Raw genomic sequence first — 26684 nt, 5'->3', positions numbered from 1 at the left:
TAACAGTTGCTTCTATGCATGTCAAATGAAGAACACACAGACCTAACAACTATCCAGCCACACATGGTTATAGAAACCCTATGTTCTTAATGAGGCTCATGAAAGAAGAGAGTTACAGCACAAAGCACAGCAGAGAAAGCCGCCATTAAATGGCCATGTAGAAAAAGACGAGCCAAAGAAAACTCCTCTAAAACCAGCAACTCCAGCAAAATAAGAGATGAATCCAGGAGCTGTGTGTTCTAAGACTAGAAGAGAAGAGCCTTCATGGGGAAGCTAGATTGTTCTGTGAAGGCATTGGTGACTTTATGAAGAGCTAAAAGAGTAGAAAGCAGCAGGAAGTAATGACAAGAGACAGTACATAGACAGCACAAATATGCTTGGAGGAGTTGGTTATAGAAAGGAGAAGACTGTGAGAATGTGTTCTCTTAGCAGACAGAAAAAGGTAGTTTATTTCTCTTTCAGCATATTTTATATGTTAGGTAATAAAACGGACCTGGATTGTTGGACTGAGAACAGCTTCCCATGCCTAGGTAGGTCAGGGCATTTGTTAAAGCTTCTTCAGGAATGCCCAGCGGCAAGCCATATGTAATGACTGTCTCTTCTAACAGAATTTGATGGGGTCCAGAAGTTTCCCAAGATCACCTCTTCAGATTCAAACTGAAGAAGTTATTGACTAGTGTTAATCTACATTAGCTTTGCAACTTGGTTCAGAGCATCACGTCATCATGGGCTTCTTTGAATTTGTGGAGTAGATATTTTCAGAGTAGCCGACTTCTATTTTTTTCTAGCAGAACACTTTTTACTGTTTTTTTTTAATTGTTTATTTTTCATTGTTCAAGAATTTCGTACATGCATAGAGTGTGCACTGATAAACTTCCCCATTCTCTGCTCTAAATCCTCTCCTGTCCCCCTCCCTCTCTTTCCTTCCTGTTTTAGTCACTGTTCTATTGCTGTGAACAGACACCATGCCCAAGACAATTCTTATAAAAGAAAGCATTTAATTAGGGACTTGCTTGCAGTTTGAGAGGTTAGCCCATTGTCATCATGGCGGGAGCATAGCAGAACGCAGACAGGCGAGTTGCTGGGAAAGTAGTTCTACATCCAGATCTGTAAGCAACACAGGAGACTCTTGCCTTGAAATAGGCTTTTGTAACCCCAAGGCCCACTCCCAGTGACAGACTTCCTCTGTCAAGAGCCTTCCTCCTATCTTTCTAATTCTTTTGTTCAGTTATACTCTCCAGTTACCAAGCATTCAAATATATATGAGCCACTTGGGGTGTTCTTATTCAAATCGCCCCACCTCCCAACTTTATGTATTCTTCTAAAACGCACAAGTCCACTAAGTGCCACCTACAGGTTCAAGAGCGCAGGAACCTGTAGTTGAGAATGGATAGAGACTGGGAGCCAAATCCCTGTAGAAAATCAGCTGTCCCCCTCCTAGAAGCCATCAGTTTTCAGTAGCCAGTTGTCATCCTATTATCCTTCCTAGTTCTCTGTTCTTCTCAAGTGAATACAAAGCCAAAGAATTCACTTTAAGCCTGTTTCCTGTTTTTTTTAACTTGAGCAAGTCTTTCAAACCGACTTTACATATCAAATATGAAAAGGATGTTTTGAATTTCCTTGATAAGTTCATTTTTAAGGTTTTGAGTCTGTCATCATTTGTATTTGAATAGGCTTTTAAACTTTTTAGATATTTAAGTATATACATTCCAGTAATTATAAAAACTAATCTGAAACTGACTCATGGTAGAAAATTGGGAGCTTAGGAAAATTAATTTCAAAAAGACAACATAGCCATTGGTTAACTAAGGGAGGTCATGAATTTAGATCATCTGATATAGTCATAGAACTCCTAATTGAACATACTTCCTCTGCATGGGGTGGGGGGAGTGGCGGCAGTGATTTTACACATACGTCTTACCAAGCATGCTATGTGAATGATTTGTATGTTATCCACAGGTAGGAAAAATACATATCAGCCTTGAAGGCAAAGGTCAGAATAGCTGTGAGAGTGCCCACTGCTGGCAGATAGTGCAAAAAGGAATTATGTCAGTATGGCAGGCACCTGTGAACAGGGTTCTTCCAGTTAGCACTGGAAGATATATATATATAATTTCATATAACTTATAGTTGAAAAGTGAAAAGAAATACTTACCAGAATCCTCATTTTACAGAGATGGGTTAAGTGACATCACCTTTACTTAGCAACAACTATGTTATTCACATGCAGGTAACCTAAACACACTAGTACTGGTGGTATAGCTTTCCTAAGTGTGTCAGAAATAGCCATTTAAATTACCTCAAAACAGTAGGAAAGGGTGGAATCTATTTTTAAATGGAGTAAATGCTGTTCTAAATTGTTCTAGAAATCTCTAGAACCTAGATTTTTTTTTGGGTACACTCTTCAATATGGTAGCCATTAGGTACTCATAGATTGTTGAATTGTAAAAAGATTGTAACTCTTCTTACGCATTTAAGCATTCATTACCATCATGGGGCTCATGAAGCCCAAACAGGACAGTGTAGATTATAGAATTATTTCCCTCATTACAGAAAATCCCACTGAATAAGAGTGACCCAGATTCTAAGCCAGTTAAAACCATAAGCGTTGCTGGATTCCCACCCCGACCCCACCCATCCCACTCACCAAACACAACTATAGACCTAAGTGTAAAATCAAAAACTGTTTGACTCATTTCTTAAGCTTGCTGACCCAGTGTATAAAGTCATAATTAGGAAGCTAAGCAGAACTCCCCAGAAACGAGCAAGGTCAGTAAGGTCACTACAAGAGAAGGTTGCTGTTGTTACAGCTACAGTGACAAAGAAAGGGTGGCGTGAGGTAAGGAGTAGCATTTAACTGTATAGCATTTGCTGATAACTGCTAGGATCTGAGTTCAAGTCCTTGGAACTCATGTAAAGCCAGATGTATTATCACATGTCTGTAGTCCCTGCACATCTCCAGACAAAAATAGAGCTGGGCAAAGCTCTAACTAGGCAGGGCATAGATAGACAAATTGAACAAGGAAAAAAGTGAGTAGGGAGGGTACATAAAATATGAAGATACATTGTCTTTTTTTGTATTTTTTTTGTTCTGTCGTGTACTAGTGATCCAATCCAAGACCTTGAACATGTTGGACAAGCGTTCTAACAGTGAGCTATATTCCAAATAAACTATGAAGACTTCTGTGTAAAACTCCACCTTCAATACCTACTATTCTTAGAAAAGCCTCTGGGCGTACGTCGTCTGGGTGGCATTTTTGAGTAGGTGTCAAGGGAAAAATAGCAATAGGATTCAGCCACTGATTTTCTCAATTACTCCATAGCTAATCTTGATTTTTATTTCAGATCAATGGAGGAGAGAAGCGGCCTGCCTCTGATATGGGGAAAAAACCAAAAACTCCCAAAAAGAAGAAGAAGAAGGACCCCAATGAGCCCCAGAAGCCTGTATCTGCCTACGCTTTGTTCTTTCGGGACACCCAGGCTGCCATTAAGGGACAGAATCCAAATGCTACTTTTGGTGAAGTCTCGAAGATTGTGGCATCAATGTGGGATGGCCTAGGAGAAGAACAGAAACAGGTAAGGGGGTTTACTTTAAGAGAATGCCATTTAATCGTGTACTCTCCTTATACTCTTCCCTAAGTAGCATGTTAATTTCCCTTGTTTCAAAGTTTATACACTGTAGCAGCTTTTGGAAGGACTTCCACATAGCCCAGCCAGGATTATATCACTTCTTACTGTTGCCCATATGAGCACAGACTAAAAGTTTCCCCTTAGAAAACTATCCACACCTCTCCCCGGTGCTTGCGATTTCCTATCCTGTCATCACGCTCTTTGGTGCAAATGAACCTCAAGTTTGTTTCTGTCCTTGACCCTTCCCTAAAGATCACAAGGGTACGGTACGGAACCCCCTCACATATATTTAGCTCGCGTTTCTAGGCTGTGTGAAGTGGGACCAGGCAGATGCTTTCGCTTTGTTTTCTTATGGATGGCCGGGGTGTGACTGGGGGGGGGGGGGCATGCTTAGGGAGCGGTATGTGAGGCATGCTGGCAGTGCCAGGAGTCATCTAGGAAATCTTAACGAGAGTGAGGGTCACACTGAGAGCTCACCTACATGAAGAAGAAATATTAATTCTATGTCTAAACTAGAGGGTAGATAGTCATTGTCATGGTATAGTATTATTGCCACAAACATTAAATAATCATGATAACTAAAATAAATTGTCAAAATAACAACATAAACACAGCTATTACACAAAGAGTTGTTGCACCACTAATCATATGTTAAGATAGCATTTGACTCTTCACCATGTCCAGGGAAATGTATTTAAAAACAGAAGTAAGGTGCTTGCTGTACAAATGTGAAGACCTGAGTTTAAACACACCAGGAAGAGAGCTCCTATACAGCCAGCCCTGGTGTCACACGTCTGGATTCATAGGACTTCTACAGGGAAATGGAAGGCAGAGACAGCAGAATTCCTGGAAGCTCATGGGCCAGCCAGCCTGGCATGCACAGCAGATCACAACAAAGAGTCTTTGCTACAAACCACATGGAAGGTGATGGACAGCACCTGAGATTGTCCTCTGACCTCCACACATACACCTTGGCACATACAAGACTCCCTCCTTTTCAATACATCTGCGTGCACACACACACACACACACGTAAATATACACATACAGGACAAGAATGCAGGGGAGAGATTGAGACTTTAAAAAAAAACTGTCTAGGTTCTGGAAGAGTCTTAGTTTATGTCAATATCTATACTCTGAGTAGGGTTTTATACTCTTGAATGGCATTTAAATTACTTCCTCTTTTTTTCTACTCATTACTCCTAAGTCTATGATGAATTGTCCAAAATCTATGAAATACATTCAGGAAAGTTAAGTTCACTCATTTATTTGACAAAAATTTTTGAGCATATATTTGCCAAGCACTGTCCAGACACAATAGATTTGGCAGCAAGCAAGATAAACAGATCTCCAGATGCTGAACAAGCAATCTGTACTTATTTCATTGGGACATAGAGTTTAACTTGTCATTTAACTTAAACAGTTCTCTTCCTGAAAAACTCCTAAAAATGGCGAAGGTTGTAATGATAAGAACCAGATGCCAAGAAACAAACCTTACTTTGCCCACTCCCCAGCACCTCCAACTCCTTAAGTCAGTTATCCTTTATGACCTGAAATTAATACACATTTTCATTTTTAACTTATTTTTATTTCATGTGCATTGGCATTTTGCCTGCATGTATGTCTGTGTGAGGGTGTCAGATCCCCGGGAACTGCAGTTACAGTTGTAAGTTGCCATGGATGTGTTGGGAATTGAATCCTAGTACTCTGGAAGAACAGTCAGTGCTCTTAACCTCTGAGACATGTGTAGCCTGATACACATTTTCTTATGCCTTCAAGATCGCCAGGCAGGAATGTCAACAAGACGTAGCCTGCAGAGTACTGGGTGCTAAGAGTCATCTTTAAAAGTGACAAAGATACTGTGTGAACTCTCTGTGCACTCAGTTAACATAGCCATGTGATTGCTAATAAACCAGGCAATGTTGTACTGTATAATTCTAAGTGAAACCTAATATGGTCATTTCAGGATTTTTGGAGCCAGTTTCTAGCTGGTCCCTAATTCAGATCAATTATTTTCCATACTCTCAGATTTTAAATGAAGTTTCCAATTGAGGGTAGAACTGTACAGGTATCTTCCCCTCCAGTTATCCGTCCCTCCCCATCCAATTGCTGAACGATGGCCAAAGTACGAATGGATGAGAAAGGCTAGCCCTGGCCCTATTCTCTGAACAATGTCATGTCCATGCCTGGCTATTCTGCTGTTCTGCTTATCTTCCATGTACTCTTGGAAATGTTCTGAGCATCATGCCCTGTCCTCCTCTTCTCTGAGATTAAATTTCCCAGCGTGAGTTCCAGAGGGTGCCTTATCCTCAGGGTTGTGCGCAGCAACCCTTGCTCATCAGAAGATAGACGTTTGCTCTTTATTCCACCTTGCTTTCTGCTGTTTCAAAAGCATGACTTTCTCTACCTAACACTTAGTCGCCTTTTCTTAAATGCCTCTGTGGTCCCAGTTGTCCTAAGACTCTCCTATATTCAAAACCAGGGTTTTTAAGAGAGAGATCTATAAAAACTTTTTACAGCCCAGGATCTGTCCTTTGCATTACCAATGTAAAAATTGTTGTCTGTACTCTTATTTCTGTTGGAAAGAAAAATAATAATGCCCATACAACCAAAACCAGATCATTCCAAGTGTAAAGAGCCAAGCTTTGTCTACTAATTCTATTACAATGATGATTTGTATTTTAATGTAAAAGCTATATTAAAATAGCTTTCAACATCCTTTTTGCCTAGCTGTATAAAGAAACTATGTGTCTGTGATTACATGTCTATGCATATGAGAAAGAGAGAGAGAGAGAGAGAGAGAGAGAGAGAGAGAGAGAGAGAGAGAGAGAGAGAGAGAGAGAGAGAGAGAGAGAGAGTGCTCTTATCAACCTAAAGGGGGACATTACTTCCACTCCCTACTCTAGGTTTCTAGGCTTATCTTCTAGGCTTATCTTAATCAAACACTTGTAATGTCAAGGCATTTTCCCTTTTCTCTTTTGTGTTTTTCTTCTCATTCAATAACCAGTTCAAAGCCAGGCATTGGTGACACACCTTTCATCCCAGCACTCCACAGGCAGAAGCAGGAGGATCTCTGTGAGTTTGAGACCACTCTGATCTTCAGAGAGAGTTTTAGGAAAAGAAAAGAAAGGAAAAGAAAAGAAAAAAAGACCTCAAAATGTGTCTACCCTGTTGGGGGTCTCACTTACGGAAGTAGTTGAGGTGTTGAAAGGAAATTCGTTGATAAATAAAGGATACAATTATACAATAGTTGACAATATGATTCATATCCAAGAATCAAATCTACTGAATAATAATATTTAGGTCGAGATTGTCTAAGAAAATATTACCATATTATATTTCTTGATGGAAGTAAGTATTTTAAAATTTGAGTACTTTTTTTTGAGAGTTATCCAAACAAGGTGTTGTGAGCAATTTAGGTTACGCTGAGATACTGAGCCTAATGTTCCCTGTTGTAGCAGGAATCCAGGAGAGCTGATTCATTTCCTCTAAAGATGCACTTGTTTAATAAAGACAGAGACTGTACATTACTCTCCAACAACTGGATTAGGATGCTACGCCACAACACACATAGGGCCTCCACCCATCTGGGCGTCAAAGAAGGGACGTATGCCATCCTATGGCCTGGCCACTGCTCTGCTGCTCTGTGGCAGCCTATCACTGAATGTTTGCAGGAGATGCCAGTGTGGCGAACGTGCCTGCCCAAAAGGCACTCTGGAGCTTCCAAAAACCATCATGAAATTATTCCAGAATGTTATATCTGCTGCATTACCACCTGTTCAGCCCCTCTTAATGTTGACTCATTGTGCCAACTCACTATAATATCTGCATCAAAGTTAAAGTAATTGCGCTCAACTCTCATTTAATATTCCAACTTGGGGAGCCTACTTACTGCTCTGTATTTTTAAAGGAACACTCCCAAATTAGTTTAGACAAGTCCACAGGACTGTTTTAGGTTGTGTAGGCAGTTAGGGTGGGAGGTCGAGATTTCATGTGCTGTAGTTGCTTGAAAACCCTGTTGTCATAATAGCCCACAATTGTGAGCAGCTACCAATAGAAAAACAAACGGAGGGAAATGGATAGAGTTATCAGTGACTTACGAGGAACTTGGAAAATTACAATATTTAAGCGAAAACATCATTATTGAGATTACAAATAAATAGCTTCCTGCCAACCAGAAGAAACACACCTAAAAGAGCACTGTGTTTCCATCCCATGCCTGCTCAGTGTGGAGGGGAGGCAGGGATGGAAAGCCAACAGGGAGGACAGAGTTCATTTTTAGAATCCATGGGTGAATGAGAAGCTGTGTGTCTTGGGGTTCTGCAAATACTCTGTCAGTGAAGAGAAAAGGAAAGGAAGGCAAGAGGACTAGTAACTGTGGTCCAGGAAAACAGCCCTCCCCCTAGAGCCCTTCCCTCCAAAGATATGGAGCTCTCTCGGAGCACTCGCCACAGCTCAGAGAAGGCTCCATTTTAATACTTGGGAAGACAATGCTGAATCTGGAATGCGGAGAAAACAGTGCTTCGGATTCCAACCGGGGGTTTTAAATGCTAATGACTCGTACAACGATGAAGAACCCATTTCAGAAGCATACCAAGTTGTTTAAAAGGCACCAGATGGAGAAAGGGGATTAAACACAAGTATTGCTGGGATTCTGGGGGTAACTACTTTTCTCTCCCCGAATGGAGCCTGCAGAGGAAGAAAACTCTATTAGTTAACAGCCCTATCCCCTTGCATCCCGGTGCCTTGCTTCAGCAGCCCTCAGCACCTCTTTACAAGGTTCCATCTACACTTTTCATCTCTCTCCCCGACTTCGGGATGCTCTGGTTCTGATCACTATGGTATAGGGCCTGAGCTCATGGTGATGATATAAGACAGTTCCAACTCTATAAAATGAAAGGACTCGTCAGCTTCCAACAGAACAGGTTGACCCAGAGAGCTGTAAAGGGTTCTTGAGTCCCTTTTAGTCATGGAAAGTCACCTTAAACCAGAACCAGATGTAAATTACTAAATGAACCTTAAGCTCCTAATTGGAGACACAGTCGGGCTGTAAGACATTTAGCAAATTACAAACAAAATGTTCTTGTTTACATTACGTTAAATGGCTTTAAAGCTGCAGCCAAGAGCTAAATAAACATGCTGTTATGCTAAAAATGGAGTGGAAAGCCTATTCGGATTTGGTGTATTGGGGGGGGGGGGGGACCGCAGCCCACGAGTGCCTGGAGAGTGTATTTTTGTAAATGCTAGTCCTGTCGTGGAAGAAGAGAGTGGATTTACCTCGAGATGCACAGCCTAATGAGCAGACATCACTTGCAGGGAACATGTTTGAATACTGTAGCATATGCCTTCTTTCGGGATGCATAATTCATATCCAAGGATATTAGCCCCAGCAGTTCAGCTCAATAGCAGCACCTCATTATTTTATCTCTCAGTATTTATTCCTATGTTTGACGCCTCATGAAATTACTGTTAATGTGTTTATATAAGGGCAGATCTGACAAGTGGGAAGAGTGTCATTTCCTCCTTCTTCCTGCTGCTGTTTCTTCTTCCCTGGTAGAAGGGGCAACAGTAAATAGTTAATTTGCTTCAATTATGAGCCTGTCCTGCTAAATTAGAAGCAGCAGGGATATGAAGAGCCAAAATTATACTTAGGAAGCAGCTGACAAATTCTCTGAGCCCATGGAATCCAATCATTTACCCCTCATTGGTGCTCAGACACCCACTACATAAATGCTACTGGGGACTTTGCTCCTTATCTTAGGACAAAATTTGAATTTTATGTCAACCATACTTAAGGTTAACGACAACCCTGCCATACTATAGCATTTGAACAGGTGTAAGTTTGTCTTAACAATTTACATAAAAAACATGGTGTGTTTCCTACTCTCTAAAAGATGAAACATACTGGATAGGCTATTGGATGGGTAAAGCAATTGTTCATGCAGAAATCTCAGCACTATACCCAAGTACACAAGGCAGCACTTACACACACACACACACACACACACACACACACACACACACACACACTTATAGAGGAAGAAGGTGTGAATTTGTTAGGGGGTGTCAGGAAGGACAAAGGAGAAGATGAAGAGGGTATGGGGGGAATAAGTATGATGAAAATACATGGTACTCATATATGTACACTCAGAAACAGAAAATAAGGAAAAAAACAATCATTCTCAAAAATTACAATATTCAAATAATATATAAAGAAAAGTTTAATTAGCAAAAAAATAGTAAAGACCAAAGCATGTAAGCAAAGTTTATATTCACAGAAATTTGCAAATGGGCAATTAGATTGTAACTTGAAATGTTAAGCATATTTTACTTCTAAAGCCAGGGTATTTGTGTGTGTGTGTGTGTGTGTGTGTGTGTGTGTGTGTGTGTGTGTGTGTGTGTATCAATACATGTTTCATGGCACTATGGATATAAACATGTATAATTCAGGTACTTGAATATTTATAATCTATACACAGAAAGAGTTAATAATTCATTTAAATGTTTCCATAGCTTAGATGAGAAGATAACTCCAGTTGATATTCATTCCTTCAAGTCTGTTACAACTCTTCATTTGTACATATGTTTGAGCTAAGTTGTGTATCTATCAAATTCTCTGTTTCCATTGATGTGTGTTTTAATTTAGAGGATGCAATTTTTTGTGTGATTATACAGCCTAATGCCATTGTAGCTTCTGTATTGGCTAAGCGTACTGTTATGTCAACATCATAACAGTACCACCTGCCAGCACATTTCTCAGAATACTGTCCTATCATTTGCTGATGTCTGACTGTGTTTCCTGAGCACCTACTATGTATTAGACACTGCTCTGAATGCTGGACTTCTATCATGAGATATAGACCAGACCTTGCAGTTATGAATTTCAAGGCACATCTGAAGGCATTTTCATATCTAGGGGGAGCCATGAGCAAACACAAATGCATCTTTGTTACCATATTGCTTTGATTTCACTTCTAATTCTGCCATACAGTATTGTTTATTGTGTCTGTGCTTCCTGTTCTGTGAAACAGGAGGAATAACACCATGGCGGCTTTCTTTTTGGAGGAACTACAAAAGAAAGAGCCTGATGATGACAATGACAAGAGGCATGCAGCCAAAGCATGACTTTGCTGCTACTTGGTGTCCGTGCCCTTCATGCTTCATGCTACATTAGGCGCATAGGAGTCAGCCTGTTAGTTAAGAGTAATTAATTAACAACATGGTGCTTAGTGAGTTCTCTTCATTTAATAAATCAGTAGATATGTTCTGCAGCCATTTCTAAAGCCAAGCTGCCCATTTCTGGTCCCTAGTAGCCAGGAGCAGATGGCATCAACCTGACCAAAACCCTTCAGGTGTATCAAACAGTCTTCAAAAGGAATCAGTAGCAAGATTTCTGCCACATCATGTAATGTTTTTGGTCCTCGAAATACAACCTTATGAAATCTTTCCAGTTAGAGTGTCCTTATAAAGATGCTGCGCAAGTTACACAAAATAGATGGGTAGCCATGTTTAAGGACCAAGTTGCATGCAACTGAGACACTTTCTCTGACTGACCTAAAGGACGTCATCTCTGAAAGTGGGTATATATATATATATATATATATATATATATATATATATATATATATATATATATATATATATATATATGAAATTGCTATAGTGGTATCTCTGGAATTGTGATGAAGTTATTCTTCTTCATACATAATTCTGTGGCTAAGCATTTTCCATAAATAAGAAATGGCAGTGGAAAAAAATACATTTGTGTTTAGTCAAAAGAGAAAGCACCTTGTCAGTTTTTAAATAAGGTTTGAATAGAATTCAGAATAAGAAGGATTTTGCACCTTTTCTTCTTATGACTCTAACAACCATTGAAGTAAACTGACTAGAGATTACAACCCAGAGCGAGAGAAGAAAGGAAGAGGGAATTATTAAGTATTTTTAAGATGTTGCTTTTCTCTCTGAGCTGGATAGATTGTTTGGGGAAGAAGAATGCAAGAGTGAAGTGACAGATTACATTAGAATTTTTATTCTGGTTAAGTGTGTCATAGTCACTGACGTTGAAGTGCTGATTTTAATTAGGGATTATCAGCCTATAAAAACACATGTACTCAGTGATATTTAGAGCATTCAGTGAATCACGGGATCACATGAACAGGATTTGCGTCCTCCAGAACTGCTATCGGATGTCTATCTATGTGATTTTTGGGTTAGCTGTTCTACATGTTTTAGTTTAACCAACGAGATGCGATCCTTAGATAGGAAATGGTGGCTTTCTTGGAATAACAAACCACAGCATATAACTAAGGTAAGGAAGGATGAATTCAGAAGTGTTTAGATGAGCTGAGGAAATGATAAATGATATATTATGATTTTTAAATCCTCTTCTGGCTGACTTTGTACTTTATTTCAAACAGCTGTGGCCCATTTGGAAGCCATTTTGTAGCTCAGCAGAACACTAATATTTACTGTATGAATCACATACCTTTAAAATATTTGTCTTTCCTGAGAGAAACTGTGTCTTTCCCAAACTTAACTTTGACATAAATCAGACCCATCCTCACTGGCCAGGTCCGTGCGTTTGATTGCTGAGTTATCATAAACTACTGAATACAGTCCCACAACCCCTTTGGTTTCTGCAAATAAAGGGCTTTCTCCATCTATAACTTGAAGTTTTGAAATACCTTACAGGGGCTTTTTACCAGTTATCCTGAAATGTCCCTTCTAAAGTAAGAATTTGCCCTACTTCTTCTACATGTGGAATTCTTATACATGAATATCATTCTCTTTGGTCACTTTCATTAATATAGAATTTAAACAGCATCCTAGCCCAACGTCAGAGAGCAGCATTAGAGAGACATTCCAGTGTTTAGAACTGGAACCATTAGGTAGTTCTCAAAGGTAGAGGGTCTAATTATTGCCAGGCAGACAACCTCATTCTGATCTGGGCTACCCTCCTTTAAATACAATTACAGAAATATACCTCCTGAAATGACCCCCCTTTGAATTCTCCCTCTGAACATCTGCAGCTCTTTGGGAACGTGTGGACCCATCAATCCACATAATGCGAAGTGATGAGTTTACTCTTCCTAAAGTGGTGTTTAGGCACTTACACAGTGATCCCGACATAGCCGATCATCAATAGCCAATGGGGAGCCATTTGTGAAACAGGGATGTCTGAATGCTAGTCAGGTATCCCGCAACAGCATTGATCCTGGGATGGAACCAGGCCTTATGTTCAGCATGAAGGGTGGGAGTTACCCACCTCCCCCTCCTTATTGTTAATCAACACATTGCAGGAATGTTAATACTTTGTGTGGTGTTTACTGCCAGCAGCCCAACAAAGGATCACAACATACTTACATGATGCTGTTTTCAATAGAAACCAAATGAAAATAAGACAGGAAATGCTAGAATCAGGCCATCTTACCTTTGCTACTTAGGAAACAATACTTTGAGCAAGTCTAGTGGCCAACATGTATTATAAGTCCCTCTAAAAGCTAAATGAACCCTAACTAATGAAAGGCACTGCATAGCATTTTAATTAAAATATGAGATAATTATTTAGGACACTAAAATTAAAAATTTATTGAATACTTTTTCAGATTTTTCTAAGATGTCAGTGTATATAGGAGAAAATACCTCTCAAAACCATTTGTGTATGTGTATGCTTGTGTGTGTGTGTGTGTGTGTGTGTGTGTGTGTGTGTGTGTGTGTATGGTACATGCATTCACATGGAAGTGTAGACAAATATGCCTCTATGTGTGCTTGCAGAAATCAGAGAACTTTGGGTCTCTTTCTCTATCACCCTCTGCCTTACTGCCTTGACAAAGTCTTTCTGAACAGGAAGCTTGCCGTTCCTGTGGGGCTGCCTGGCCAGCAAACTCACCCCTCTGGATGCCCTTTCCTCTACCGCTTGATGGGTAGGGTCACATGTGGACCAATTTGCATGGGTCCTGGGGACTCAAAACAAACTTGCATAGTGGTATGTAAGCACTCTTACCACTGAGCGACCACTCCAGCTCCTACCAGGAACCACTTTAAGGTAATAAGAAGAAAGAGTGTGCTTAAAGCCATTATTTTCAAATTATGTCATGGAGAAATGGGCTGAAGGCAAAACTAGTGAGAGTAATCTTTCGCACAGGGAAAAGAAGGGATAAATCAATAGAGATCAGAAGCACTTGACTTCTAAATGTGATCGAACCAATATAGGGCGTAATGTTTAAAATGAAAGCAGCCAAAACTCAACAGAACTGTCATTTGTATTCATTTGAGAATTTTCCACAGAAGATTCTGGATTTGAACTGATAGTCCTGTAAATCTGTGACACTTTTATACTTCAATCAAAAGGTATTTCACTCAACTTTTTTTTTTTTTTACTAAGAACAATAACAGAGCTCCTAAATAAGATTTTGAATTTTCTTTAGTTTCTTATTTAGTCAAGGTAGTAGACTGATCAAATGATAATATTGCACTGATTAACGAGTCCTCACCTTAATTAGTTTTTACTATATAAAATTCTAGCTAGCTGTGAAAGTCAACACTGCATGCCTCCCTAAAAGGGAAGAATCACATTCATTTTATAGGTCTGGCTATCCTAGCACAGTAGTTTGTTTACCTGGAGAGCTGTTGGCGTTAAAATTTTCATGAATAAATAATATCTTTCACATCTAGAGTCTCAGAATTGTATTCTGGTCTCAGACAACCACTGTCACTAGATCTGAACCTTGCCCTCTGCTGCCAGCTGCCACGTGCTTTGCCTTAGACCCAGTCCTACCTACCGGCTCCAACAGATTCTAAGTCACTTCTCAGTATGACCTGACTCTGGTTAATAGTCACAGCAGAGAGCCAATGCATTTTCATTTCCATAGTAAATGCTGACGAGCATTTTGTTCATTTGGGCTGACTTTAAAAGATTTCATAACTCTGGCACCTTGAAACGCAGCCTCAGAGCAGAAGCTAAACCTGTATGTGCCCCAGCTTACCCTCACTTCTGCCCTGCCTCTTCCCCTGTTTAAGTGGCCCACAGTGACCTCTGGTGCACAGCAGCTGGTCACTCGTCGGATCCCAATGAGTTTCTTCTGCTCTTACATTTGTTTTCAAGCCTCTGTCAGTGTCCCTTGCAGAAAATTTTCTATGAGGGCCCCATGTCTGTAGTTCATGTTTCTGTTGGAATAGACATAACACACAGGCGATAGAACGTGGCAGGTTGTGTCCCTAGCCACTTGCCATCCCCATTCCATTCCTGAGAGTACCCTTGCCTGCTGCTGCTGACTCCTGAATTGTTGGAAATGTAGCCTAGAGGCTCTTAAAATTCTGATGAACCCGCAAATACCAATGCCTGACCATTGGCCTTCTTACCGAATAAGAGACATCATCCTTGAATTTCATCTCAGTTTTATGTTTGTCATGGACCAGATATTAGAATATTACTGTACTGTTGAATGCCTGCCTTCTGTACAAATGGGAACATCTTATTCTGGGTGAGGTTTTTCAGAAAGCCTTCATCAGTGCTGTCAGTACTCCCACACTCAAACCCTTTTGTACATGTTCTCAAAAAATGCAAAATGTTACAATGTTCATTCTTCCAACAGTCTATTTTCATTCTTCTTTCAAACCTGTATTAGGAAGAACACATACTCTTTGAGTGCTATATATTATGATATAGTTATCCATATGTGTGTATAATTACCATTTTATCTTTTCCATCCCTTGAAACAAAAGTAGATACATGGTCTAACTTAAGACTTTCTGTTGTTGTCACAGGTCTATAAGAAGAAAACTGAGGCTGCAAAGAAGGAATACCTGAAGCAGCTAGCAGCATACAGAGCCAGCCTTGTATCCAAGGTAACATGCAACTGTTTGGTACTACGACAGATTGTGGCCATCTTATGCAGACTTTGATAGTCATTTTAAAGCATAAATGATCATGTTAGCATTTCTGCATCATTTTCTTTGTGTTGTGGAAATATTTGCTCATCGCTGGGAGACCAGAGTCATATCTGGTGGCCTTTTGTAAGACACTGTGTGTTGTTGTTCATTTGCAGTCAAACACAACGCATTTTAGTCGGTGGCTGACTCCAGTCTGACACTATCTTCCTTCCACTGCATGGGCCTTTCCTAAGGAGGTGTTACCCACTTCAAGTTCTGGTCTCATTATAATGGCTTCAGGATATAGAATCCCTTCATTGTGTTTTTAAATGACTGTACTGAAAAATATTTTGTGCTTCAGATAATCTTATATTAGTCCTTGCTTATACATACACTAAAGAGTTGATTCTGTTTGGTTTAGGGTTACTAAAAACACACTACCCTTCATGCAGTTCTCAGGAGGGTGACTGCAGAACAACACAGTTACATCTAGAAGGACTTGACATAGCAGCTTGTCCAATTCAGGTTGCTATTCCTTTGTTCATTGTGGCCACTGCAGGCTCTTGATTTCATTGCGGTCATCCACAAAAACGTGCTTTCTTTTTACATCTACAAATATCCATTTCTGTTCTAACAACCCTTTAAAAAAATACACGTATTAGGTTTTTGTATCAACAAAAATACATAGTGAACATGTTGGTGCATGGTGGGGGGAAAGAAGGCAAAGTACCAATACATATGATTGTGTTGCAGGAAAATTACTGTTTACGAAGAAAGATTAATTTTTTTCGTCCTCACTGTCTCATTCCACAGCCCCACTTTCTCACTTGTCTAACTGCCTTTCAACTTGTGTGCATTTTCATCTGAGCTCACGTTTCAGTCTACATGCAGAATTTAGAGTGCACTCAGGAAATTTTAACGAAGCCCCCATCACATGTAGGACGCATGTCAGCAAAGCAAACTAGACCTTGGCCATCTCCCAGACACAAGAACAGTCATCTGAAGGGCTTCGCCATGAGAGAAAAACCAACATGGGAAGTGTCAGTCTTGACACAAAGCCCTTTGGTTAGTGGCATGCACATTGCCACCACTGACTTCAAAGCATGCATCCTTCACTTGCAAAGCAGGCATCATCAGATTTGCCACTAGCTGCGGGCTTTACTCCCTGTTCAGTCTCCAAGCAGCAACCCTCAGTACAGAGCAATTTGCATAAACACTGCAAATTGCTATTTCTTACATCTAAGAAACCAAGCACATTTTTTACAGCTTACTCTGACATTTTTTTTTCTCTTCTCCTTAGCAGCAGGAATTTTGCTGGAGCTGTTGAATCTCTATTTTTGTATGGCTCTCTATGATACATATACAAATTGAAGGAAAGCCTCAGTCTCCATGCGTCAGAGAGATAGATACCCCTGCGATCCTGCCCACATAGCCGTCTCCATAACTATAGGAAATTCACAGCCTACCTCCCAGAATGTGTGGCACCAACTGGAAAAATCTAATGCTTTTCTGGTTTAATTATGGCAAGGCAAAGAAAGACTACTCAAATTTAAACATTTATTTTTTCCATGTTCTATTCCCGTCCTATATTATACATTTAAAAATAACAAACAAGTAATCATAATTCCAAAATGCTAGCATGTGGCAGCCAGCTTATCTTCTTTTTGGTGTTGTTTGCTACTTCCTGGACTTGTTGGCAAATTTTCATGGTCATGTGGATGTAGCCTTATGCCAAGCAGAGAAGAGACAACAAGTAACCTGGACTCTTCCTGTAAAAAAAAATATATACATATATATATATATATATATATATATATATATATATATATATATATATGTGTGTGTGTGTGTGTGTGTGTGTGTGTGTGTGTTTCAGTCATGGAAGGCCACTGTAAAAGCATGGGCTGATAAGTGATTGAGACTTGCAAAACCCAAGGCTACATAGTAAAGACTTGTCTAGACTGATTAGCAGAGGTCTCATGGAAAATGTGGTATTGAAGCTGAAGGCAAGAGAAGACTTAACCTTACAGACCCCAAATGCCCGAAAGGAAGGAAAGACAGCAGCTCAGAGGAGGCTGCTGTGGCCAGACCTGAGTGATTAGAGAGGCGGTGAATGGATACCATACGGGAGAATGAAAGGAGCTGGGATTTATTCTCAGGGCAAGGGGCTGCAGGGCTGAATGAATGGGTATCAGTAGGGAACTGAGATTTAAAAGAGCTCCCTTTATGAGAAAGCACTCTCTTAATCTATGGGCTATATTCTGTGAAATAGGCTTAATTACACAGGAAGGAGATGACCAGTGTCACGGCAGCATTGTTTTTGTTTGGCTCCTGTCATTTTCTGGGCCATATTACTCAAGGACATAAACACAGCACTTGCCTACATCTTTCAAGTCCCCAGTATCCTGAAGTTATGACATGAGATAGCATTCTCTCTCTCTCTCTCTCTCTCTCTCTCTCTCTCTCTCTCTCTCTCTCTCTCTCTCTCCCCCCCCCCAAGGTCATTCCACCCAGGAATCACTGTGTAAGTCTCACATCTGCTCTCTTGGGTCCTTGCCAGCCCCTTCATGCCACATCTCCAGAAGTCTTCACTTAGGCAGGTTCTGTTCTGTTCTGTTCAGTGCCTGTATTTCTCCTGCATTCCTGGGCTTATAGGTCTCCCTCATTTGTGGTCATGACATAATCTGCTACTGCACTGCATGCGGTTTCTCCTCCAGGCACCAGCCCAGGCCTGCCGGACCCTGCTCCATGTCAGGCTCACTGGAAGGTGCTGAAAGACAAACATGGACAGGCAAGTCCCTGTGGAATGTTTCTTGGTACTCTTGATGACTTGGAGCTGCTTTCTAAAGTCAGCTGCTTCTCACGGAACATGATCAGAAATAGAAATGCCAGTGAACCTGAACTGTGGCAATAGCACTCTTTAGTCTTCAAGTTAGGTGTATGACGTGGAATGCAATACACGTGTTGCTTAATGTGGCCCTAGACTTGAGTGAATTTGAAATCTACCCCTAAGAATAAAGGCCAAGGATAATGGTGACTGTTTTCACCTCTGAACTTCAAAACGACCATCCTAATGCATCCTTGGAATTTCCCCCCCCACCCCATGATAACATAAATATAAATGGCTCCCTGCTGCCGAGTGACCCCTCAAGAGCAATTCCTCTCCACAGACACTTCTACAGGATCCTGTTGAACATCATAACCCCTTGCTTTTGCAGTGTTGTGTCTCACTCCTAAGAAGTCTAATGTCTTGCCTACCTTGGGGACCGGGTGGTATTGACGTCAAGGACTGCAACCCAGTAGTCTCCTTAAGGGGCTTCTAGGTTTCCCTCTACCCTCAGTGGCTATCAAGTCTGTCTTACCTTGCAAACCAATGCCTCTTACCCTTTTCTAAGAAATCGACACCAGCTGCTAACCTCTTAACAGCCAAGGGCGGTGCTACCTTGCCTCAAACAAGGCTGGCTTCTGGAAGGCTGTTCGTGCTCAACACCATGTTGTCTTACCAGAGTACTGTGGGACAGAGATACGCTCAAGGCTGGGATCCCCCACCCAGTATCACAGTGCTCCAAGTGGGTGGTATTTTACCTAGTCATTCTGGGCAGTGACAGAGCCACAACACTGTCCAGGCATTCCAGAATTGCTGGGTACTTCCATGGGAGTGCTGTGTGCAAACAGTGCTAGGAAACTCCCAGAATTTCGGATTTTAAGCACTAATATACTCATATTTATAACGTTAAAAGTAGCTATAAAGAAAGACAAAAATTACTGGAAGGCCTGAGGTGAAAAGATCGTACTAGAGAAGAGAGGATTGACACTGATTACACTTGAATACCAAAGACCTGGGGATGTTTGAGCCCACACAGGGCATTAGGCAGAGAAATGGGGTTATCCACATTGCACTTACAATGAATATAGATCAAATAAGTGGGTATTTTAAAAGAGAGTAATCAGATAGTGGGTTTTAAAGTTTGTTGAAGTCTCAAAGTGTAAGATATAACAATATCTTTTTCTTGAAAAACTTAAAAAACAAAAGCAAAGGCAGCGATTAAGCAGCCAAAGGGGGTTCTGAGGTACCTTCAACATCTGTGTTTCCATATGTCATTAAAGGAACTGTGTTAGAGGACTTCATAGAGTGGACCACCATCAATCTAGGAAAGTCTCGGTGGGGAGAGGAGGGGGCAGAAAACCCACCAACCACAAAGAGATAACAAAGGAACCTGAGTTCAAATCCTGCTTACCACTTCCTGCACATCTGTCTTTGGGAAGTTACTTAGAGGTTTAAGGCTTAGCTTACTCCGGTAGTAAAGAGAGATCACAGGACCTTTTAAATAAACTTTCCAGAATAAAATAAGGAAGTCTGGGTAATTTAATGTTACAGTTGTGGACAATAAGCTAAATGAAATAAGTTGGTGGCATAAGGACTGAGTCCTGGATGACTCCACTTATAGTTTAAGTATAGTATGTAAACTGCATGCCCATAGTATAGAATAGTAGTCATGCCCGTAGACTTAAAAATGAGAAGGGTGATTGCTAGTGTCTGAAAGGGAAAGAGGGATTGCTAACCCACAGACATAAAGGTCCAGCTAGGAAGATGAATTAGCTAGACCTGTAGTGACTTTTTATCCACTTAAAAACATGTGTGAAAAGGGTAGATTTGTGTTGTGTTCTTACCATGATAAAATAATTTTTAATTTAAAACTCAGTTGCATGGTTTAGGATGTTGAGCAAAGGATATTCTTAGCTAATATAAATGATTTCGTAATTACATTTTAATATTATTGGTAAGTACACACAGGAGTAGAAAAAGAACCATTGTGTGGTAGAAAAGATAGCTGAGCCATAGTTTCAATTTGTTTGCAAAGGTACCTCTTTAAAAACATACTCTAGAGGTGAGAAAAAGTAACATATTAATTTTAATTTAATTATTTGAATTTAAATATTTAAAATATTTAAATATTTTTCTCTTGCCCCCATCCCATTAAAAGATTAAAATGTTCTAAACATAAACAAAAATATATTTGTTCTTGTCTTCTAAACTGAATTGGGCTCCCTAAATCCTGTCAAGACCACGAAGAGAGTGCAGTTTGTTCTGGCTTGGTTGTTCACCATGGAAGGTCATATTGAGTTGGGATATTAAATACATCTTAAGGAAATATAGTTTTTCCATAGACTCAGAAATTCCTAGACATGAGTCTAAATCATTATGTTGAAAGCAATAGAGAAAACTTTAAAGCAATGGAAGTGGTTTCATTTCACCACATAGACCAGGATTTATATTCCCCAAATGAGTGTTGCATTCAAAAAAGTCACCTTGGGAGGCCAGAAACTCATTTTTTTATTGCTCCCAGGGTTTGAGAGATTTTTCTGAAACTCCCATTTAGAACTGTAGTCAGGAAAAGTTTATGAGCCACTCTAGAAAATCAATCTTGTTACACTATTTTCACACATCATTCTTTTCTCCAGACATCACCAAGATAGAACCCACAGCTTTGGCTTCGACTCACTATTAGCTAGCTCCAAAAATTGAATTCACCATCAAAAGGCAAAAGAATTGTGTGCGGCTATCTAAAATGGTGTCCTCCAGACTCTGAAGAGAATTCCAACAGAATATCTCCTGTGACAGCAACCTCAGTGGATGTGAAGCCAGTTCCGATGCCAGCTCACGAGAGAGTATTTGGGTGTCTGTGCTGTGACAAGGAAAAGTAGTTTGTTAGTTGCTTGAAACCACCCATCGTACTTGTGATACTATTTTTACTAAAAGGGGTGCTATTGCTATAATGAAATACCACAACCAAAAGCAACTTGGAAAGGAAAATGTTTATTAGGCTTGCGTATCTAGAGGCAGGAAGGAGCTGGTGCAGAGCCCACAGAGGGATGCTACTCACTGACTTGTTCCACCTAGCTTGCTAAGCTTGCTTTCTCATAGAACCCAGGACCACCAGTCCACAAGGGTCTGGACCCTCCTACATAAATCACTAATTAAGAAAATGCCCTACAGGCTTGCAACAGCCCTGTCTTATAGAGGCATTATCTTAACTAGGGCTCCCTCTTCTCCAAGGACTCTAGCTTGTGTGAAGTTGGCAAAAAAACTAGATGGCACAAGGGGTTTGTCAGTGTGTGTGTGTGTGTGTGTGTGTGTGTGTGTGTGTGTGTGTGTGGTGAGTGTTTGAATGAGGGGGCATGTCACAGTGAGTCTTGGGATGGGGACAATCTCAGTATGGGTCCCCACCTCTCACCTTGTTGGAGACAGACTCGCCTGTTTACAGATGCAAATGCGGGGCTATCTAGTCCTGTGAGCATCTCAGATCCTGCCCATTTCACTTTTAGCTGTAGTGCTATTACAGATTCTTACTAGTGCTGCATCCAAAGAGATTTCCTTAGAAAAGCTTAGGAAGGACAGTGAAAACACTTCTTTAAAAAAAATATAAGACAGAATGGTATTTAACTAAATTAATTAAGTTCTCTGATGCTATTATCAATAATAAAGAAACTCAAAGCCCCGTTTCAATTAAAGGAGTTTCAGTTAGAAATAAAGAAATGTTTTCTTTTTTGGAGAATGAGATAAACTTACAGCATTAATGCTGTGGAGAGCTATTGAGACAAATAGTGAGTGTGAGTTTGAAAATGGGATGGATCATTTTATAACTGTTAACATAAAATTTGAAGCTCTGAGCCAAGATTGTGATTTAAAGATAATAAAATCTCATGCTTCAGGGTATAAGTTAATCACCTGCTCAGGCCAGGAAGGATTTGCTTCTCAGAAGGAACAATGTACAATAGAGGAGGTGCATAAATTTTGTTTAATTTTCAATGCATCAAGTGTTGGTCAGTACTGAAAACAAGAATCAAATTAGATGGACTATTAATTTGATTTGGTCCAGCAACTCTTATATTATTGCTTCCACCGGAGTTTTATGTCTTGTGTTTATACTTTGCTATTTTAAATAACAATTATTTTTGCAATCTTTCATTTTTATAGCACACACCATTGCCAGAATGGAGGCATTTATACACTGTGCAGCATCATTTTCATTATACAAAGTAAATGGGAATGCAGTTCTCTTGGATGATCATCAACTTGCTTAATAAGAACTTTCTTAAGGCATTTAGTGTTATATCCTTTGTACATCTTGCACATTTTCCAAGGAAGTCTCCAACATAAGGCCCAAATGTTTCTGCAGATACCAGCTTTCCCTTTTCCCTAAAGATGTCATCCATATCCTGTGGTTCAAATACAAGAGGAAAGAGAGCATAGTTAGAAACCAACAGTAAATAGCAGGTCAGACATGGCTTGAGGTAGAGCCCTTACCTGACACGCATGAGGTCTTGCATCCAAACCCCAGAACGGAAAAATAAATTTAAAGAACACATCTCTCCTATAAAAATATCAAAATCTCTGGTTGATTTTCAATTTACATTAATAACACCATGTTTGTCAGATGATCAACATGAGACACTGCAAAATGGAAAGGTTGAAATCTGAAACAAATTTAAGTTACTTAACACATGAGACAGCAATTCTTATTTCTAGTTGGCAGGTATATGTAGTTACATGTAGTGCAACTGATTGGCAGAATTGTTGGATGAGTTTTGCATTTTCATTGGAAGAACAACGAAGGAATGGTAAATTTATGATTTCTTCATATTTCCATTTAGTGAGATTATGAATTCATGATTATTTATGATCTAAAATGAATGTATTCTACCTATCTCCAAAACAAGTCACTGTAATTAATGGACAGAAGTTTTACTGGTCTAATTAATAGTTCATCATAAATGGAGTTAAAAGCTGCCTTGTCCCCCATCTAAATGACTGAACTTTCATAAAGGCACAAATTCTCCACATCTAGGTGGGACACTGCAAGCACCCGTGTCGGAACCCTGTGGCTGCCCAAACTTGTCCTGAGCAAGGATGGATGCAATAGGCTTGCTAATGTGGAAGGGGGAAGCTCATGAGTCTAAAAATCCCAAAGAACTCCAGGCAACCAAGGAACGAGGAGATGGTCTTCCCAAGACAACAGCACACTAATTGCTTATCCAATACCAAATCGTCCACCCTAAAATCACACATAGATGTACCCTTATACAAACTGAGCAGGTTGTATATATGTGTTGAAGCATCAACAATTAAGGAAAAGGAGGGCATAGTTGTGAAAGAGAGAAAGAAGGGATATATGGAAAGGCTTGGAGGGGAAATGATATGTTATCATCTCAAGAAGTTTAAAAAGTATTTTAAAAATGATGAAGCTGAAGGGTAGTGTATCTGAACAAGAACAGCATGAAAAGTAGAAAAACAAAGAAAAACAATCTGACATACAGAGGGTGTTGCGAGTCTTGAGATCCTTCTGCAGCCCTGGGGAAGCTGGAAGATGTGTGTAGGTAAGAGATCTCAACAAAGACAAGAGCACCTGTGTGCAGCACTGCCCAAGAATATCCAGTCACACATTTATTCAACACACATGTATTATTTGAGCTGTTCTAACTGTGTGAGTCATAGAGAACCAGGTCCCTGAAACTTAAAAGATCTCTTTCTTCATCCAGGACATCTTAGTCAAAACACAATTTACTAAGAGAACTTACACTTGAATGTCTACAGTAGCTCCAGAAGTGGCTCAACAGTAATTCAGTGAGAGCATGCATGCTTGGGCATCTGTGGTGGATACAGAAATGGCACAACAGGTTATTTAGCCTGTGAAACTCAACTCTTTACAAAGTAAAGAGAAAGAGAATCTTTAAAAAAAAAAAAAATGTAGTTTCCTAAAAGTTTCCCTCTGTGTCAGAAATTGCATGTTAATTGTTCTCTAATTGTTAACAATTATTAATTGTTCTCTAAGAAATCTCAAGTTTGAAAAAAACAATAGCCCTGGGGTGTAAACATTCCTGGTATTTCAAAGTAGATTTAGATGCTGGCTAGTCTTTATAATCTTTATTGTGAAGAAGATAAATGTCTTATAAAGAATGGTTTGCACTTAATTATCCATGAGGAAAAGAGACCTCCCTTACTCTGGAAGCTTTTCCATGGGGAGGGACCTTCAGTCAGTTCCAGATCACTTCCCCCAAGTCCTGAATCCCAGAGGTGTGTGTTATCTTCAGCAATGAATTCATACCTTCAAGATCTAAGAGACAATGGAGGGCAGTGGCAGTAGCCTATCTGATCAACAACTCAAAGGGAGGTTTTCCATGCCTGGTATTATGACATTCATAGTCATAGTCGATGACTCAGGAAAGCATTATGTCTTTGTGTGACATACATCCCTCTAACCTCCCCCAACACACATACAAACACATCATACACACATAAGCATTTTATATATATATATATATATATATATATATATATATAAGTAAATTTATAAAATAGTATTTCCCTATTTCTTCCAGTGTATTTAGTGATTTAGTGATATTTCTCTCTCCCTCCTTCCTCCCACTTCCTCTGTATTACTATTCCTCCCTTCCCTCCATAGTTTTATCCTTACCATCACCACCACCCCCTGCCACCGTGTTTCTTTCCTTCCTTTCATGACAAACATGTGTGTGCTATTATCCCCCTCTTTGGAGCGCCTCACCCTCATTCCCATGGTACCTCTGAACCCCTAGCCTCTGAGGTCACATCTGGTCATGTACCAAATGTAAGGCTCAGAGCAAGGAGCCACAAATAATAACATACATGCAGTGTTTATCTGTCATGTCATGTAATATTGTCCATTTCATCCATTTACATGAAAATTTCATAATTTCATTTTCCTTTATAGCTGAATAGTATCCCACAGTGCATATTGCCACATTTATATTATTTATGCTTCAGTTAAAGGACATTTAAGTTGTTTCCAGATCCTAGATATTGTAATGGGAATGGCTGAGCAAGTGTTTGTGCCGTAGGATGTCAAGGCCTTTAGGCATATTCCGAAGGTTGGTATAGCTGAGTCATTTGGAGGGGGGTCTCTTTAGCGTTGTGAGACTTTTGGGAATTGCACCAGTTTGGAATCCCACCAACAGTGAATGAGGGTTCTCCTCCCACATCCTCACTAGCACTGTTGTCAGTTGGATTCTTGATTTTAGCCATCTGACTCGCATAAGATGAAATCTCAAAGTAGTTTTAATTTGTACTTCCCTGATTGTTAAGGATGCTGAACACTTTTTAAAAGCTATTTCTACCACTTTTATTTCTCCTTTTGAGAATGCTCTGTTCAGATCCACACCTACATACCACAACAACCGGCCTAACAACATAGCCCTCGTGCTACCGTAATGACACTAATGTTTGAACAGTAACCAGAAGCTGCCTAATTGAACTTAAGGCATGATCAATAGGGGAAGAAATCACCCCTGGTTCTTCAAACATAGGCAATTACCTGTATCTCAAAAGTCAGATTCTAATGGAGAATCTGCCATTGACATTTTCCCACATCAGTATAGTTTCCAAATGTATTTTAAATACTTATACACACAGATAAATGTAGCCTGCACTCCTCATTAAAGAAACCACTTTTGAAGTAGACAGAGGCAATTACAGAGATGCACAACTGGTCAAATGTCAGAGAAGGTCACTGTGGTGTGTCCAGCCTTGATTGCTACATCTGCAACACAGCCCCTATACACAAGTGAAGAGGGGTGGTAAGACCGTAAGAGAAGAGGGCCATGACCAGAGGCCAGGCGGTGGTAGCACAGGCCTTCTATCTCAGTACTTGGGAGACAGAGGCGGATCTCTGAATTTGAGGCCAGCCTGGTCTACAGGGAGTTCCAGGACAGCCGGAGATACATACAGAAATCTTGTGTTAAAAAACAAAACAAAACAAAACAAAACAAAACAAACAGAAAAGAACAAGAAGAACAAAGAACAAGAGGAGGAGTGCCTTCTCTATAGATACAACATAGATACTCAAATCATGGAATCTCAACAGTATGGCTCCCTAAGCAAGACCTGCACAATTACATTAGTTAACTCGCCAACATAGATGGGGGAAGTTTCACAAAGCTAGATGGAGAGCTATAGGCATCAATGGCTGCTAAGAGAGCTGAGAAAGGAAGAGAAAGAGAGCCATTTCCCCAGAGACGAGCCACCTGATAGGTTACCCAATTCCAAGTGGCCAACCCTAAACACCAGAAGGGATCAGTAGGTTTGACTATGTGTATATGTGTGTATGTATGTGTGTATATGTGTACGATGAATAAATAGCCTTCTA

At 40.1% G+C, this 26684-nt stretch overlaps 1 protein-coding gene across 5 annotated transcripts in view; it reads left to right on the top strand.

Moving 5' to 3' along the window:
* Positions 1 to 26684, top strand: part of Tox (thymocyte selection associated high mobility group box) — a 302005-nt gene that overhangs the window by 262712 nt on the left and 12609 nt on the right. For all 5 annotated transcript variants that reach the window (XM_021222066.2, XM_029533315.1, XM_029533314.1 and 2 more), the window contains 2 exons: positions 3346 to 3576; positions 15397 to 15477. In XM_021222066.2, the coding sequence (XP_021077725.1) occupies positions 3346 to 3576; positions 15397 to 15477 (312 nt within the window). The remainder of the gene's footprint in view (positions 1 to 3345; positions 3577 to 15396; positions 15478 to 26684) is intronic.

This window comes from Mus pahari, chromosome 22 (genome assembly GCF_900095145.1).
Source record: "Mus pahari chromosome 22, PAHARI_EIJ_v1.1, whole genome shotgun sequence".
Taxonomy (NCBI): Eukaryota; Metazoa; Chordata; class Mammalia; order Rodentia; family Muridae; genus Mus; species Mus pahari.
The sequence above is the reverse complement of the archived record's forward strand: the minus strand, read 5'-3'. Positions and strand labels throughout refer to the sequence as shown.